Source organism: Thunnus albacares, chromosome 1, assembly GCF_914725855.1.
Source record: "Thunnus albacares chromosome 1, fThuAlb1.1, whole genome shotgun sequence".
NCBI classification, from domain to species: domain Eukaryota; kingdom Metazoa; phylum Chordata; class Actinopteri; order Scombriformes; family Scombridae; genus Thunnus; species Thunnus albacares.
This window is the reverse complement of record NC_058106.1, coordinates 8,866,944-8,883,138: the sequence shown is the minus strand read 5'-3', so window position 1 is coordinate 8,883,138 and position 16,195 is coordinate 8,866,944. Positions and strand designations below refer to the sequence as shown.

Below are 16,195 nucleotides of genomic sequence, written 5' to 3'. Positions count from 1 at the left end.
TGCCAACGAAAACTAAATTCATGCTGATATTAAGGAACAGCCCTTACTGCTGAATTATCATATTCAGAACAGCATTCAAAACCAATAAACTCTTTTCTCTGTCATGAAATTTGCTGTACAGCGATGTTGAACTCAAAGAGCTGGTCTACACTGAGCTGCCACTTTAACTTATTTCTTGCAGGACCTCAAAGTATCTCAGTAAGATGCTCTATTCACTGCATTTAGACAAAATCTTGTCCCAGACCTCTGATATGAGTTTTATCAGTGGGCGTTGAGTAAGCTGACTTTGTTCCTTCAAATGTAATCATTTGCAGTTGTATCTTTAAGATTGAGGGAAAAAAATGAAGGAAAAATTACCACAAAAAATTTTATCAGGAAAATATAATGCTCGTAGTGTTGACAATTTGGTGACCTACTGTAGGATCTTGATGCTTTGTTGAACAGGCCTTATGTGAAAAAAATGAAGAGATTCTAGTGGGATCCTAATGTGAAGTAAAAATAATACACATATAATAATGAAGCATGTCACATGACATTTAAATCCTGTTGGATTATTAAAGGAGACAGCAGTATGAGCTGGAAAATGTTAACATGTTTTATTTATTGTCTACAGAACAGTAAAAAAATATAAAAAATATAATGTTAATGACAGCTAACACATAGAAACAGTACTGACAGTTACAACCACAGCAGTTATAAAGTAAGAGAGAGAAATCTGTATGTGAGTGTGTGTGCATTCAGGAGGGAACCCAGATGTTGCCGTGTGTGTCAGGGGCCTGGTTGTACGGGATGTTCCAGATCCAAGGCTGATCTGTCAACACAGAAAGAAGAGAGGTCAGTAAAATTAAGGTAAATACTTTGATTTACCTTTAGAGAGATGGACATGTCATTACATTAAATGACAGCATTTGTGAAAGAACATGCCTCACATGCCTCTTTAGAACATGCATAAAGGGGACCTACTACACTCATTTCAAGCTCTATATTTATATTCTGGGACTCCACTAGAGTAGTTTGCATGATTCACAATTCAAAAAACTCCTTATTTATCTTAACCTGGCCCTTTATGCAGCCCCTCAGTTCAGCCTCTGTCTCTAACAGGCAGTTTTTGCTCCTGTCTCTTATATACACACACACACACACACACACACACACACACACACACACACACACACATATATATATATATATATGACTGAAAATAAAGAAAAGCATAATAGGTCCCCTTTAATATCGAAATGGTACCTCTTAGATCGCATCATTCATTATTAGTGCATTGATTATAAATTATGCCCAAATTTTCTGCTAAAAGTTTCAGGAAAAGATGTAATATATTACTAAGATATGGCTCAGTGACACTCAAACCCTCTATTTCTTGACTGGGGTATGGAACAAAAAAAGCACAACAGACAAAGAAGGTGGCCTTGACCTAAAGTCCTTCAGTATGGCTGCATTCCAGCTTCTCTGGAGAACTGCGGTGAAGTACTACAGGAAAACTACTAACCCATTCAACAACTTTTCTGTAATGTTTGTATTTCCATGATTATTCACATTGAACAAAATATAAAATATGGTGACAACTCAGCAGAGGCCCAGCAGGGCCACAGCGCCCCCTTTATGTTAATTCCAAAACAGCACTTACTGATGCTGACAGTTTGGGGTACAGGTTTTGTTGATGTCCACCATGCATTAAGAAACTTTTTACAACCACTCTAAACTCATTGCATTGCTTATCTAACCATGATGAGCTTGTCAAAATGAACCAGGTTCCTTTGTGTTGTTACAGTCACTTACATGCCACTAGAGGTCACTGTGACAACACTTTAGGCTTTGCCTGCTGCACGGGAGGTTTAACTGAGGTTTAAAACAATAGAGTTCAGTATAACTCTGAAATCAGACATGAAACACACACACATACTCCTGTACCTTTAGGAGAGTAGCGTGTAGGAGGTAGGTCAAAGGGCACAGGAAAACCAGAGGAGGACGAGGAGACAGGAAATGGATTTTTGTGAACAGGGAAGGTCTTCATGTTCTGTAATGAGACAATCATCACACTACATACACGAGCTCTGCAGAGTCATACACTTCAATAACATTTAGAAACCATTGAGAACAACCTCTGTTATTTAAAACACTTTATTTTCTGTACTGTCCTTCATATTTCTACACTTTATATGTTATAGTGATGAAAATGTAAAGAGGTGTAGATGGTTTTATTTATTATATTATTTTCCTCTTTGCTGCAGAAAAAATGGGTTCCTTCAAAGAATATTGTGTGTCCATTGTGTGTGTGTGTTGTTCTTACAAAGGCGGAGGGCAGGTAGAGGACTCCAAGCTCATATGATCGAACCATCACCTGAGTGTTGTTCTTTTCTAGTGCACCCCATGCTGCTTTAGACAGGTTGGCACTAAAACACACACACACATACACAGAGAAGGTGTAATCTTGCAAAACATCAGCGTGGATAAAGAAAGGATCATTTTGGGATGAAAATGATCTGATCACTGTCAGTAGGGTGAAGTTTGACCTTGAAACATGACAAAACTTGTTTCTGGTTTTAGGTGGTATCATTTCTCAAATCAGTTATCACAACAATTTCAGCTACAAGAGTGATAAAGTAAAAAAATAATGTTCAGTACTGTATAAATAGTATATAGAATGAAAATGTGCTACTTCTTACAAAAGAGCAATGAACACATGTGAAGCACACACACCTTGTGACGAGGAACCAGGCAAGCTGAGTGAAATCTGGCGACACCCTCAGGTAGGTCTTGATGTGTGGCATCGCATGAGTCCTCCCTGTCATGTTAGCCTTCCAACGGCTACACACACACACACACACATAATGGTAGACTTGAAGATTAGAGGTTCAACAGAATCTTTACTAAACTACAGTCATCCTGTTCATAGCCATCCAATATTAATGGTCTACCTGCAAGACACTGTAGTGGAAAATTAAATAATAACAAAAGTGTTGGTTAATCTGAAGGAGACATGATGAGTCAAAGAACTGTAGGATCAGTTAGCCTACTGGTAATAGTGTAAGTACCACTGTATCCTTACAGTAGGGCTGAATTTTGATAAATAGAAATGGACTTACTGGAAGTAGGAGTGGAGCCAGAGCTGTTTCTGAGCTGTCTGGATACTGTAGGGAAGAGATCCTCCCGCTGGAGGACAAAAGAAGATGTACAACACAACCAGAGACATCAATCAGACACTTAAAGTAGATAATTATGAGGCTGATGGGTAAATGGATAAATAATCAAGAAAACAAGCTTCCAAAGTTTACCTGCATTTAATGACAGGGTGTTCCTATGTGTAAGTTACCTACAGGACACATGACTTTTTAACGAATGAATGTTTCAAAATACTCACCAGGATAACCCTCCAAACTAGTCCTCACATCATCTACTGATGGATACAGCTGCAAAAGATCAACCAGTAGTTACTTGTTTTAGAAACTCAGAGCACTCTAATCTTAGTTTATACAGTATGTTATATTTACATTTGACCAGAAAGCTATGTGATCAGTCAGCAGAAACCATTTACACATTGATTTTAGGCAATCAAATGTCCAACAGTCAAAAGTGTAAAGATGTAACTTTAAAATGACCGTATTTACCGTTTAAGAATATTCAGTCATAGACAACAGTAGTAGCATTAGAAGTAGTGGAGAACTGTTTACATGGCCTTATTTTGTATGTCTCATCAAGGATCCATATAAAGTTTGTGTTTGTGGAACATACCAAGTGAATAGGGGGGTCTGGGCGAAGAGAGGTTTTCCCCAGTGTAGTCAGGGTGCGCTGAAACTCCGCAGCCAACCATTTGGTCTTATCCAGTCCCATGGAGCCAATGCTGGAGAACTGGCCAACCACAGGCCACCGTTCCTCACCGGGAATAGGATCTGTGTGTTCATACAGCAGCTAGAAACAAAATAAGAGAAGGAGAAGAGACCCCAGTAAGAGAGTAACTTCATGAAATGTAATGACGCATGCAATTATCTAAAATTCATGCTAACAGGACAGGAGATGAGGAGAGCAGGGGAAAACAGAGAGAACCTAACCTTCCTCAGCCTCAGGTGGCCCCAGCGCTCCATGTCTGCACCAACATACCTCCCTGGGGTTGAGCCGACCAAATACACCCTGAAGACAGAGGCTAATATTAGGGTAACTTGTGATCCATATTTTGCATTCACTAACAACTGCATTGTTGCAGGACCATCATATAGCAGCAGACTAATGTAAATATTACCTACTTATTTGCTACCATGTCATTATCATACCTCCTCATATTCCAACATACTCCCATCACAGAGGAGCAGAAGCCTGTATGTATCAAATATGCATGGGTGTGTAACTTTACGTGCCTTGTCTCTGACAGGTCGTGCTCTTTGATTCGTTGGATCCACTCTTCGAGCTCTGGTGCGCGGTATGACGCCAGGTATTCCAACAGGTCTCTCTTAAAGAAGGTGGGCGACTCACCTGCGCTCGCACTGCTGCCCTTTGGTAACCGTGGAAACAGGGGGCTCATCCACATCCTGGAATAGGAAAAAAAACAGATTATCGTCGAGTCAGACAATCTCTTCTTTTAATGTGGCTCATATTCAGCATGTTGGAGTTGTAAAACACTTCCTTGGTTATATAAAAGTTGTTTTTTTTAAAAAAAAAAAAAAAAGGTCAGAAAGACAGATTTACCCTTGTGTTTTCTGGTACCAGTCAGCTCTGATGAGGTTGGAGGTGAGAATGATGACTCTGAAGCCTTCCTCATACCACAGCAACATCATCTTCCTGTACAAAGACACAGGACAAATATCTGCGGTATATAATAGTAGGCGATGGTTCATTACAAGACTGTTAATATCTACTATGTACACTGGGGCTTTAAAACAATCATGAGTAATTGCACATTCTGCAATTAACCACACCACCGTATCTGCCAGTCAGTAAAAGTTGCTATAGAGTGCAAACAGTGAAATAATACACACACACACATTGCGACTTGTTAATGACATTAACAATGGCTCAGTTCAATTAAGTGTCCCAGTGAGACAGTAACAGGAGCATTCAGTGAACTGGAACTGGCTCACCCACATGTAAACAAACAATACAACAATAGACACTAGAATAATATTAGGGATATAATTATTATAATTATGTATAATATTAGGGAGATAATTGCTAACACACCCTCCCCTTAAATGAAGGATTTTAGACAAGAGTCCCACAGACAATTTCTGACTGAGCTCCAGTAGTGTCAAGCCCAATATGTTTCAGCTAGAGATACCATCAGGAAAGCAATAACATCAGGCAGGAAGAGAAACGCTTACGTGTGGTGAGTTCCAAAAGCAATATCCAGCTTGGCCTGTAAGAGAAAATCAAACTCCTTAGTCCCATAAAAGGGTGATCCAGCATGAATAAACTTTAAAATAATTTACATGTTTGAATGCATTTTTAATGTTTTTAATGTGTTATAATAAAAACATATGTTTCCCTGTGGTGGTGAGTTTGTACCTGGCAGAATCGAATATGAGGGTAGGGCTGAGCCTGCTGGACCAGCCGGGCCTTGGCCTCCCTCTTATCCCCATGGACAATCAGAACTGGACGATCCCTGAAAACACAACACAGAGACAAAGGGTCAGATGGGGCATGTTTCACCTGATAATCACCCTCAACTTGTATTATATGTCTATGAATTATAGTTTCCCTTGTAACTGAATATGTGTAGTGTGTCATCTTGCTTTAACATCTGCTATAAGTATAAAAGCATCTGGTTGTTGTGGTTTGCAATGGGGATTTTTAGTGTCCCATTATTGATGAAAATGTACTTTGCAGAGCCTTTTCACCATGAGAATAAGATCTAAGGAAACATGACTAAATGTTGGGAATAAAAATTACAAAAACAGAGCAGGCTTAGATACACTATTGTGATAACACCCTTGAAAAAATCATGTTGGCCAAACCCTTTAACCTAGCCATATAAACAATCTCCAAAATGTTGAACATATTCATTTTTTAACTAACTAATGTACAGCTAGCTGCAGGATTATTTACTTCATTAAATTATGTTTTAATAAGAGAGCTTGTCAAAGATGTTTCTCCATTTTTAGTACATTTGTGGTACGCATGAAATAATACACTAGAGGGCGCTGTTTACTTAAATTACATAAAATTTCAAATTGCCTTTTGTGGAATTATGGATATCAGCAGCATCCTGGAAATCAGCATAATGAAGATATGTTTGTGATAATGTGATGGTAGCAATGACGAGGTGAGCCTTACCTAAACTCTGATGGGTACTGCTGAACCATCCAGGCAATATCAAAGCAGTAGTTAAACTATGAAGGAATAGAGCATATTAATGGCAGACCAGAGTACACTGACAAAATATATGTAAAAAAAAAAAAGGACATAAAATTGTTTCTACAGCTCAAATTTTCTCGCAGTGTTTTATAGCACAGGCCTTTCCTGAAACAAACACAATCTCTGCTAACATCATAAAAAACTAATATGAAATATGAACCTTCAAGTAAAAAGAGCAGAAGCTATATTTAGGCTGTGTTCAACCAACTACGTTGCTTAGAAGACAGGATGCATCAGGATCTGGATGTCTTGCCACCTCAGCTAAACAGTTTCCTGGGAGATACCCTGCAGTTTGCGTGATTGCTCACCTGAACGGATTCTTTCAAGGTCCCAAATAATGGGGACAGGATATCTAGATGAAAAAAAAAAACAAATGAAATATTATTGGATAGAACTGTGAAAATGACTGGTGACAAGAGAGGATTCATCTTTTTGGCAGTGGTGGTAGACCAATCAGCAGCCAGGGTCAGAAACAAAGGAGCTGTGGTCACTGGGGGATTAAAACTAGGAGCTTCATTTTACTGGAGGGTCTCTAATGAAATCACTCTGATGCCCTTTGATAAAAATGAACTAAAAGCAACCAAAGTATTAATAGAAGGCAGAAATCTTTGCCAGTGCATTGCCTTTTTGTTCCTCAAATGTCAAACCAAACTTTCTGCACTTTCTGTAATTAAACTGAACTCATCTCACCTCTGATGTGCAGAGCTCCATTGTTGTACTTCCTGTCCAGGCCGGTGACCTTGTTGAGGTAAAACCTGTACGTGTCATTCAGACAAGGAACACTGGATTCAAAGAAGTCCTCTGGCTCGTCGATATAGTAGAGCCGGCCATGGGGGCTGGGAGGGCGCTCATTCTCTACCTTCGGTTTCTTAGTTTTGGGGGCCGGAGGCTGCCTCTTTGGTAAGTTACTGACACTCTTTCCCTTTGCTGCACCACCACCATCATCATCATCATCACTATCTGAGAGGGCCCAGCCTGATCCGTCTGACACCTCTTTCTTCCGCTTTCCAGCCAATGAAGGACTGGACTCATACTTTACTGGATTTAACTGGTTTATTGCGGCCAATTGTCTGGCCTCAGAGCCAATGAGAAGCGAGGATACAGGAGTTTTAGCTGGTTCTGGTTTCACCTCCACAGTGGCTGTTGCTGGTTCCAGTTTGGAGGCAGGGGGAGAATGAGACCGGTGGGAGCTGTGATTGGATTCAGCCAGTCGGTGGGACTTTGATGCTGTAGTCCCGGAGGGAGGAAGAACATCATCATCGTCATCACTGCTGGAGATGGTCCACTTGCCGTGGTGACTGCCCTGAGACATGCCTGACCAGAGAAACAGGAGGATGGCAGCCAGTCACACAACATACCAGCCTGAAGTGACAGACATGTAAAAGGCCAAGCACACACTGATAGGACTGATTCTACCTGCTTCAGTATGTCAAACATACTGTACACATTTATATCTTTGAACTTACAAGACAAATAAGCTTTGAGTCAGTTTATTCAGCCAATCTGATGGTGATCTGTGATTGTTTATATCTATGGATCTAAATCAGATTTAATTCTGGGTGCTAGAGACGTTTGTGGCTGGAGAACTCAAACTGAAGAGAGAGATATTCTGTATTTAGGCATGTCTGACTAAAATGAACGAATCAAAATAACATCGGAGACGATGCATCAAGTTTGTTTGTTTTTAATTGGGGGTGTTAAACAGCCTAGTGCAGATGTCGAAATATGAAACGTGTGAAGATCCATAAACAAAGCCTACATGCAGATGTGCAAAAATAGCAGGAAACCATGCTTAGTAGAAAAACATTGATTTAAAAATGGTCAAGATTTGAAACTATATAGCAGCAAATGCACATTTTGGATGGAAAAGATATAAGTTCTGCAATGAGTAAATGACAAATGATTGAATTTGAAACTGATTTAATTTAAAGCCAAAATGATCCGGAGGTCGAGCCTGATATTTGCTTTACCAAGTCAGAGAGGAGAGCAGCAGCAGAGTGGTGTTGTGAACGTAGAGGCTTTGATCTATTGTTGTTGATCCGACGTTGAGCAAACTTTATACAACACTCGCACGAAACCATGGATGAAACCAACCAAAATGCAGGACGTGCTCATGGTTTATACGTCCGGGTCGAAACTCCCTGTTTACTTGTAGTTCCACCGCGTTGGCGCCACATCAGGCGCTGCTCGTGTCGGTGATAGATGTATGAAGAGAGTAAAATACATCCTAAAAATATGATTTTCAGACAAGTATATTGTGGGAAGAAGTCTTACAGCTATCATCACTCGCTGAATCAGTTTACCAGCAGTGTTTGTTTACAAAATGTCTCACATGAATGTGTAATACAGCATACTTTATTAGAAAATAGGTTATTTTCATACCAAAATACTTAAAGATCCTCTCCTGGAATGTTTTAATATTGACTGTATATTACATAATCGACTGTGATATCATAAATCATAAATAGTGTCTAATACATTTTTCCACAAAAAGTTTGTCTTGTTAAAATTCTTGAAATTACATCTACTCCTTCCCCCTCATTAAAAATCCATAATCTACGAATATGTAATATTCATACATATGTATGTATGTTTATTTCAACTGCTGGACAAAAGATGTCTTCTACTTCACTGTTTAGTTCATTCTCAGTGTACGCACGGCCGAAAATATTGGTACCCTTGCGCCTTTTTTTTTTTTTTTTTTTTTAAAAACCTACATTTTCTCTGTTTTCTGTGTTGAAACCGACAGACGTTTATGGCATCCATCATTCTTTATTTCACATTGAATACAACTGAAACTCTGCTTTCGATTTACAACATATTATTTAATACAACAATACAAATGAAATTGGCATGGCCAAAAATATTGGTACCCTTAACTTAATATTTTGTAGCACAGCCTTTGATGGAAATAACTACAGTCAATCAATTTCTGTAACTCTGAATAAGGTTTCTACACTTCTCCACTGGTAGTTTGGCCCACTCTTCTTGAGTAAACTGCTCCAGTTCTCTCAGGTTTGATGGCTGCCGTCTGCCAACTCCAAGTTTCAGCTCTTTCCACAGATGTTCAATGGGATTCAGATCAGGACTCATAACAGACCACTTCAAAACGGTCCGATGTTTTCTTCTCATCCACTCTTGGGTGCTTTTTGATGTATGTATGGAGTCATAAACCTGCTGGAAGACCCATGACCTGCGACTAAGATACAGCTCTCTGACACTGGGTTGTACCTTTTGCTCCAAAATGTCTTGATAGACTTCTGATTTCATTTTGCCCTGCACAGATTCAAGGCACCCAGTACCTGAGGCAGAAAAGCAACCCCAAAACATTTCTGAGCCTCCTCAATGTTTCACAGTAGGCATGTTGTTCTTTTCTTTGAAGGCTTCATTTTTTCTTCTGTAAACATCTGGATTGGTGTGATTTACCAAAAAGCTCTAATTTTGTTTCATCTGTCCAAAGCACATTCTCCCAGAGGAACTGTGGCTTGTCCACATGCATTTTGACAAAGTCCAGTCTGGCTTTTATGTGTCTCCCTCTTAGAAGTGGGGTCTTCCTTGGTCTTCTACCATGGAGCCCATTTTCATTCAGACAGTGACAGATGGTGCGACTTGAAACTATTGTACCTTGAATTTGAAGATCAGCTTGGATCTGTATTGAAGTTTTCCTTGGTTCTTTCTCAACCAATCAAGTAATCCTTCTGTTCAATCTCAAGCCAATTTTCCTCTTGTGACCACATCCAGAGATGTTGGCTACAGTTCTATGGGCCTTAAACTTCTTAATAATATTGGCAACAGTGGTCAAAGGAACATCAAGCTCGTTGGAAATGGTCTTGTAACCTTTATGTTGACAATGCTTGGCTATTACCTTTAATCTAATGTCTTCAGACCACTCTCTAGCTTTCCTTCTGTTTTCCATGTTCAATGTGATGCACAAAGTGGCAAAAAACAGCAGAATGGGTAATTTTCTCCTTTTAAACTGGCTGCATGAGTGATTATAAGATTGAAAACACTTGTGATACTAATTAAAACACAATAGTCTGCTTACAGTATCACTTCAAATCAATTATTTCTTACAACTTCTAAAGGGTACCACTAATTTTGTCCAGGCTATTTTAGACTGTCTTTGTAGAATAAGCATGAATAGACATGCGTTGATAATAAAATATCTTCTAATTTCAGCAGTGTTCAGGGAGAATGGTGCATTATTTTAATGAAATGCAAGGGTACCAATAATTTTGTCCACATCTGTATGTGCACTGGAGGCTTCAAGTTTGTGTTAGTTGCATATTGGACCGTGGCTGGCTCCAAACTAGTTGTGATGTCATAAATCATGTTCGTAGGCCCGCTCCTTAAATTTAGATTTTCTGCGGGCAAAGAGAAACTTTTTCCTCCTTCAGCCATGGATGTATAAAGAGAACTCTCTCTCTACATCCATGCCTTCAGCAGATTAAAGTGAAAACATCCTTCTAGTGTTAAACTCTGCACAGTGAAGCACAAACATCCAAGTGAATAAACAAGAAGAAAAACACATTTTTAAGTATGATGTGAAGTAACAGCAGGCTGATATTACTACAACACCCAAGTTGAGCATTCCTTTTCTAATTATTCATTTTTAATTATTTTTGTAAGTATTCCTTAAAAGTTTATTGTGCTGTCATATTCTACTATAATGATTTTTTAATGGAGAAAATAGACTCAATAAGTTTTTTTTTATATTGTATATTTGATAAGCTTCACAATCCTATTGTTATGATATTAATATCTTCACATAGTATTTACATCATTTCTTTATAGATGTAACTTACTGGTAATTATTTCTGCTGAAATAATAATTTACAGTTAAGTAAAACGAAACCAAAAGCACTGGGAAAATGAATATTAATACACACACACACACACACACACACACACACACACACACACACACACTCCCACACACACATTGTCTCATTTACATGTTTTGTTTAGCAACCAGCAGATCCTCTCAAAACGAAATTTTCTTTAACTTAAATATCACTACATACAAAACATATGACATATCTCCGGTTATAACTCGAGAGAAAAAATAGTAATGAAATGAAATGAAAAGAAATATACTAAAACAATATGTGCATAGCAACCAGAGGCTCCTCCTCCATGATTCCAGAACGGTGACATCATCAGCAGTACAGTATATAAGTACAGCCCGCGTTAACTGTCACTTGCAACGAGACGTCGGGAAGGTAAGGTCATATTGTTACAACCCATAGGTAAGCAAGATAAGGTAAGCTAAGCTAAGCTAAGCTAGGCTAATTAGCACTAGCATTACTTATTAGCTAACTATGCTGATTAGCCTAGCATTAGCGTCTTTGCTAAATACTTTTGTTGGGAAAATATATTGTGTAGAGGAAAGAAGAAACGCATTTTACTGTGTTATTCTGTAAAAAAAAAAAATAATTGCTGGTATTTAGTAGTAAGGCATTAATGTTATTGAGTAACATGTTATAGTATCACAAATGACTTATTTCTTCAGTAACGAGTAATGTAACTAATTACAATTTGAAATTCTTTCAGTATTTAACCTACAATAACGCCTGCTCCTACCAGGAGTAATTGTGAATTTTGATTTTAATGTTTTCCTTGTGTTCAGTGGAGGGCTAGCTAACGTTAGCTGCTGTTAGCTTGACGCAGGTGCTCCAGTTGAAGTTCAGTTAGATGTTTAGCGTCCAGCAAACAAGGAGGAATACCTCTTCCTATACTATTCAATTGTTTTATTTGCGATTTCTGTTTTCGTATCTGGCCCGTGAAGCTTATAAAGTATTTATTCAGGGGTCACCTGGGTTTTTTCCGGAGGTGGAAGGGTGTGAACCATGGTGTGAATCCCGCGGCTTCACTGTGAGGATGCTGCTGTGTGCAGTCCTCTTGACTAAAGCTAACGTTAGCTGGTGATGGTAAGTAAATAACTACAAACCTCAGACTGGCTGTAGTTCAACAAAATCTCATTTTTTAATTTAATTTCTACACGTTTTAAATACAGAAAATGCTACTTGTCGGTGTGGCGGGAGGCTTTGGAGTTGTTAGATATTATTGACAGAGCTGCAATGAATAAATAACAATAATGAGTGGATTTATGTAATTACTTTGTCAATAAGTGATAAGTTATGGATACTTTTCTGAGTAATATGCCAAAAATGTGCATCTTTTGTTGTACATAGGGAATGCAAGTTCACTTTGTCGAGTATTACGTGTAAAATAGACTGCGCATCTAGATCTTCCTTTGTGATGAGTAAACTCCTCACACTTATCACTTTCTTTGCATAGTTGTGATGTGAATAAAAGAGCAACTATATCCAAAAACTTTCTTTTTAATGCTCAACTTCTATTCATTGCTGAACAGTTGAACTCATATGTGTTGGTGTTACCATAATAGATGTGGCTCACTGTTTGACCCAGTGTAAGACGGGCAGCAGGAGTTAGTTTTAATATACAGATATTGAGCAGGACTGTCACTATATACTCACTCTTTGTTTGCATGTTTAAATATGCTGAAAAGCAGCGTCCTGGCAGGAATAGAGGGTTAAATGATGACGATAGGCCAGCTGTTATGTGTAAGGTGGTGGGTGTTGTGTGTGAGGGGTCAGAGCCCCACAGCTGGCCAATCTGTTGGTACACATCTTTAAGGAGTCTCTGAATGAAAGTGATCACAAAATAAAAACTGTACATGGTAGGAATATCAAAACGTGACATTTAGTTTAAAATTCATATTGCAATTACATTAAAACATTTTATTATTTCTTTATCTTTCAGAATACTACAGAGAGTGGTGGAGCAAGAAGAACTCAAGTGGACGGACAGAGGAAGAGAGAAGGAGATGAGACAAAGGCTGAGGAAGGTTGAAAAAGGATAACTGCAAAGGATGGCGGGAGAGAGATACGAGCAGGAGAAGAAAGAAAGACAAGAGAGGATGGAGAAGAGGAGGAAGAAGGCAAAGGCAGAGAGAGAAGAAAGAGAGAGACAAGCAAGGAAGGAAACAGAAGGACAGGAGAAGATGGGCAGAGACAGACCAGAACTTGAACAGCAGGACAGGATTGAAAGGAGGAAAAGGAGGAAGGAGGAAAGAGAAAGACGGGAGAGAGAGGAGAGAGAAAGACAGGAGCAAGAAGAGGGAGAGAGACAGGAGAAGGAGGAAACTGAAAGACAGGAGTGGACTGAAAGTAGGAGAAGAAGGAAGGAGGCGAGAGAAAGACAGGAGCAGGAAGAGAGAGAGAGACAAGAGAGGGAGGAAACCGAAAGACAGAGGATGGAGAAGAGAAGAAGGATGGAGGAGGAAAGAGAAATACAGGCACGAGAGGAGGAGAGAGAAAGTGAGAAAAGGGAGAGGGAGAAGAAGGAAAGACAGGAGAGGGAGGAGAAAGAGAAGCGGAAGATGGAAGAGAAGGCAGAAAGCAACGACTCAGCTCCAAAAAAGGACCTCCTGGCAAAGCTGAAAATGCGGTTCCTCCAACACCAGAAGGAGCAAGTCAGCAAAGCCATCAGCAGGACCTACAAGAAGGAGGCGGCTGCTGATGTTGGAGGTAAGAAAGTCAACTTTCATACTTTAACAAAACATTTCATACATGTTGTGTAGCTACATGCTTATTGTAATGCTTTATTAAGTTGTCAGAGATGTTTCTTTATTATTATTCTGTGTTCTGTAACAACCTGTTCAAAGAGTTCAAGATTCACAGGTTTTACTCAAAGATCAACTCTGATATTTGCTGTCTTTCAGGTGACAATCCTGAAATGGAGATGAGACAATGGAGGCAACAAGCTAAGAGGAGGAAGCTGCTGCAGAAAGAACAAAAGATTGAGGAGAGAATCAGAAAGAAGATGGAGAAGGAGGAGAGAGAAAGACAGAGGAGGCAGAAGGAGAAACGGGGTCAGGAGTGTGATGCAGAGGAGCAGAACAGAGAGAGTGAGGAACATAAAGGAGAGGAGGTGGTGGAGGTCAGAGGAAGTGAAGAAAGTGATGAAGAGGAGGTGGTAGAATACAGAGGAAGTGAGGAAAGTGATGAGGAGGTGGAGGACAGAGACAGTGAGGAAAGTGAGGAGGAGGACGAGGTGGAGGAAAGAGACAGTGAGGAAAGTGATGAAGAGGAGGAGGTGGACAACAAAGACGATGAAGGAGAGGAGGAGGGGGCAGAAAGCAAAGACTCAGCTCCAAAAAAGGACCTCCTGGCAAAGCTGAAAATGTGGTTCCTCCAACACCAGAAGGAGCAAGTCAGCAAAGCCATCAGCAGGACTTACCAGAAGGAGGCGGCTGCTGATGTTGGAGGTAAGAAAGTCAACTTTCATACTTTAACAAAACATTTCATACATGTTGTGTAGTTACATGCTTATTGTAATGTTTTGATTAAGTTGTCAGAGACGTTTCTCTATTATTATTCTGTGTTCTGTAACAACCTGTTCAAAGAGTTCAAGATTCACATGTTTTACTCAAAGATCAACTCTGATATTTTCTGTCTTTCAGGTGACAATCCTGAAATGGAGATGAAACAATGGAGGCAACAAGCTAAGAGGAGGAAGCTGCTGCAGAAAGAACAAAAGATTGATGAGAGAATCAGAAAGAAGATGGAGAAGAAGAGAAAAAAGAAAAATGAAGAGGAAGAAGACAAAAGGGAACCTGGTCTGTTTTTCAAAGCCGTTACTGCGTTCGCTAGCGGGTATGGTGACTTGAACATGGTTGTTCTGTAAAGCGCAAATTATACTTGCAGTTTACATCTCTATGTGGTTTGTATAGAGATGTAAATGCAAGTATAATTTGTGCTTTCATGTAAAATTAAAAAAAATAAAAAAAGAGGAGAAAAGTAGAATAAGTAGTAATACTTCAAATGGTTACTGTAATACTAAATAAAGTAATTTGTCCTCCAATGAGGGGGGTGGAGGTGAGTTTAAATTTAAAAAGAGAAATGACAAGCATACAAAATAACTAGTTAAAACACACTTAAACTAACAACCTTGAATCTAATAAATGATTTAGAAAATAAATAGTTTAAAATTCAGACTAGAGTAGAAAGAGGAGAGTTAGAGGAGAAAAGTAGAATATTTCAAATGATCATTGTAATAAAGGATAAGTCCCTTGAAATGCACCATCTCATTTTCAAGGGGGTCTTCAAAATGAATTAACATAATTACATTTAATATATATTATAGTATAGAAAATAATATAATATAAACTGATATAATCTAATCTTATGACATCAAATAAGTTATTTAGAAAATAATTGAAAATAATCAGATTTGAGTAGTTAGAGGTTTCATTTGTCCTCCAATGAGGGGGGTGGAGGTGGGTTAAATTTGAATAAAGAGAGAAATGACAAGCATGTAAAATAACTAGTTAAAAAACACTTAAACTAAAAAAAAAAACAAAAAAAACCTGTAAATCTGATAAATGATTTAGAAAATAAAATAATTTCACATTCAGACAAGAGAAGTTAGGGGAGAAAAGTAGCAATACTTCAAATAATACAGAATCAAGTCATTTGTCCTCCGATGAGGGGGGTGGAGGTGGGTTTAAATTTATTAATATAATTCAATCTAATTAAGTAATATTACACGAGAGGGTGTGCTTTACCAGCATTGTTGGCACGACAGTGATGCGGTCAGGAACGAGGCGCTTCTGTAAGCGTCACTGAAGCATCACCTAACTTTTCTCCTCTCTTTGGATGAAGGTAAAAAGCTTTAGCCTCTTTAGGAATTTTAGATAAGTTCTTTTCAAATGATGAAACTGAGCAAGGTTCATTTCCCGGGTCTTCAAACAGCCCCTTTTCTGCTTTGGCGATCCCTTTCATGATGGTTTTTGTGTTTTTTTTGTTTC

General features: G+C 38.9%; 2 protein-coding genes across 5 annotated transcripts; one reads left to right on the top strand and one right to left on the bottom strand.

Moving 5' to 3' along the window:
* Positions 1–572: 572 nt before the first annotated feature.
* Positions 573–8,488, bottom strand: tdp1 (tyrosyl-DNA phosphodiesterase 1). Its single transcript, XM_044369204.1, has 16 exons — positions 8,331–8,488; positions 7,051–7,674; positions 6,669–6,712; positions 6,280–6,335; positions 5,512–5,608; positions 5,328–5,362; positions 4,696–4,788; positions 4,368–4,538; positions 4,065–4,143; positions 3,748–3,924; positions 3,377–3,425; positions 3,102–3,168; positions 2,716–2,823; positions 2,306–2,408; positions 1,927–2,032; positions 573–811 (listed from the first exon to the last, which is right to left on the bottom strand). The coding sequence occupies exons 2-16, from the start codon at positions 7,670–7,672 to the stop codon at positions 738–740; spliced, it is 1,881 nt and encodes a 626-aa protein (XP_044225139.1). The 5' UTR covers positions 7,673–7,674; positions 8,331–8,488; the 3' UTR covers positions 573–737.
* Positions 8,489–11,503: 3,015 nt separating this feature from the next.
* Positions 11,504–15,331, top strand: LOC122994190 (trichohyalin-like). 4 transcript variants are annotated; one of them, XM_044369010.1, is made up of 5 exons: positions 11,504–11,609; positions 13,147–13,913; positions 14,108–14,361; positions 14,398–14,653; positions 14,849–15,331. In XM_044369010.1, the coding sequence occupies exons 2-5, from the start codon at positions 13,256–13,258 to the stop codon at positions 15,070–15,072; spliced, it is 1,392 nt and encodes a 463-aa protein (XP_044224945.1). In that variant the 5' UTR covers positions 11,504–11,609; positions 13,147–13,255; the 3' UTR covers positions 15,073–15,331. The 4 variants fall into 4 exon arrangements, with proteins under 4 accessions (XP_044224945.1, XP_044224725.1, XP_044224801.1 ...); XM_044368790.1 differs by having other exon boundaries at positions 14,108–14,653; XM_044368866.1 differs by having other exon boundaries at positions 11,536–11,623; positions 14,108–14,653.
* Positions 15,332–16,195: the final 864 nt, after the last annotated feature.

Bases quoted from the DNA above. Each gene is read 5' to 3' on its own strand.
- tdp1 (XM_044369204.1), bottom strand. From the start codon at position 7,672: ATGTCTCAGGGCAGTCACCACGGCAAGTGGACCATCTCCAGCAGTGAT. The intron at 4,144-4,367 runs GCACGTAAAGTT...CTCTGTCTTCAG, and splicing joins CACGACCTGTCAGAGACAAG to GGTGTATTTGGTCGGCTCAA. The intron at 2,824-3,101 runs GTAAGTCCATTT...GTGTGTGTGTAG, and splicing joins TGGCTCCACTCCTACTTCCA to CCGTTGGAAGGCTAACATGA.
- LOC122994190 (XM_044368790.1), top strand. From the start codon at position 13,256: ATGGCGGGAGAGAGATACGAGCAGGAGAAGAAAGAAAGACAAGAGAGG. The intron at 13,914-14,107 runs GTAAGAAAGTCA...GCTGTCTTTCAG, and splicing joins GGCGGCTGCTGATGTTGGAG to GTGACAATCCTGAAATGGAG. The intron at 14,654-14,848 runs GTAAGAAAGTCA...TCTGTCTTTCAG, and splicing joins GGCGGCTGCTGATGTTGGAG to GTGACAATCCTGAAATGGAG.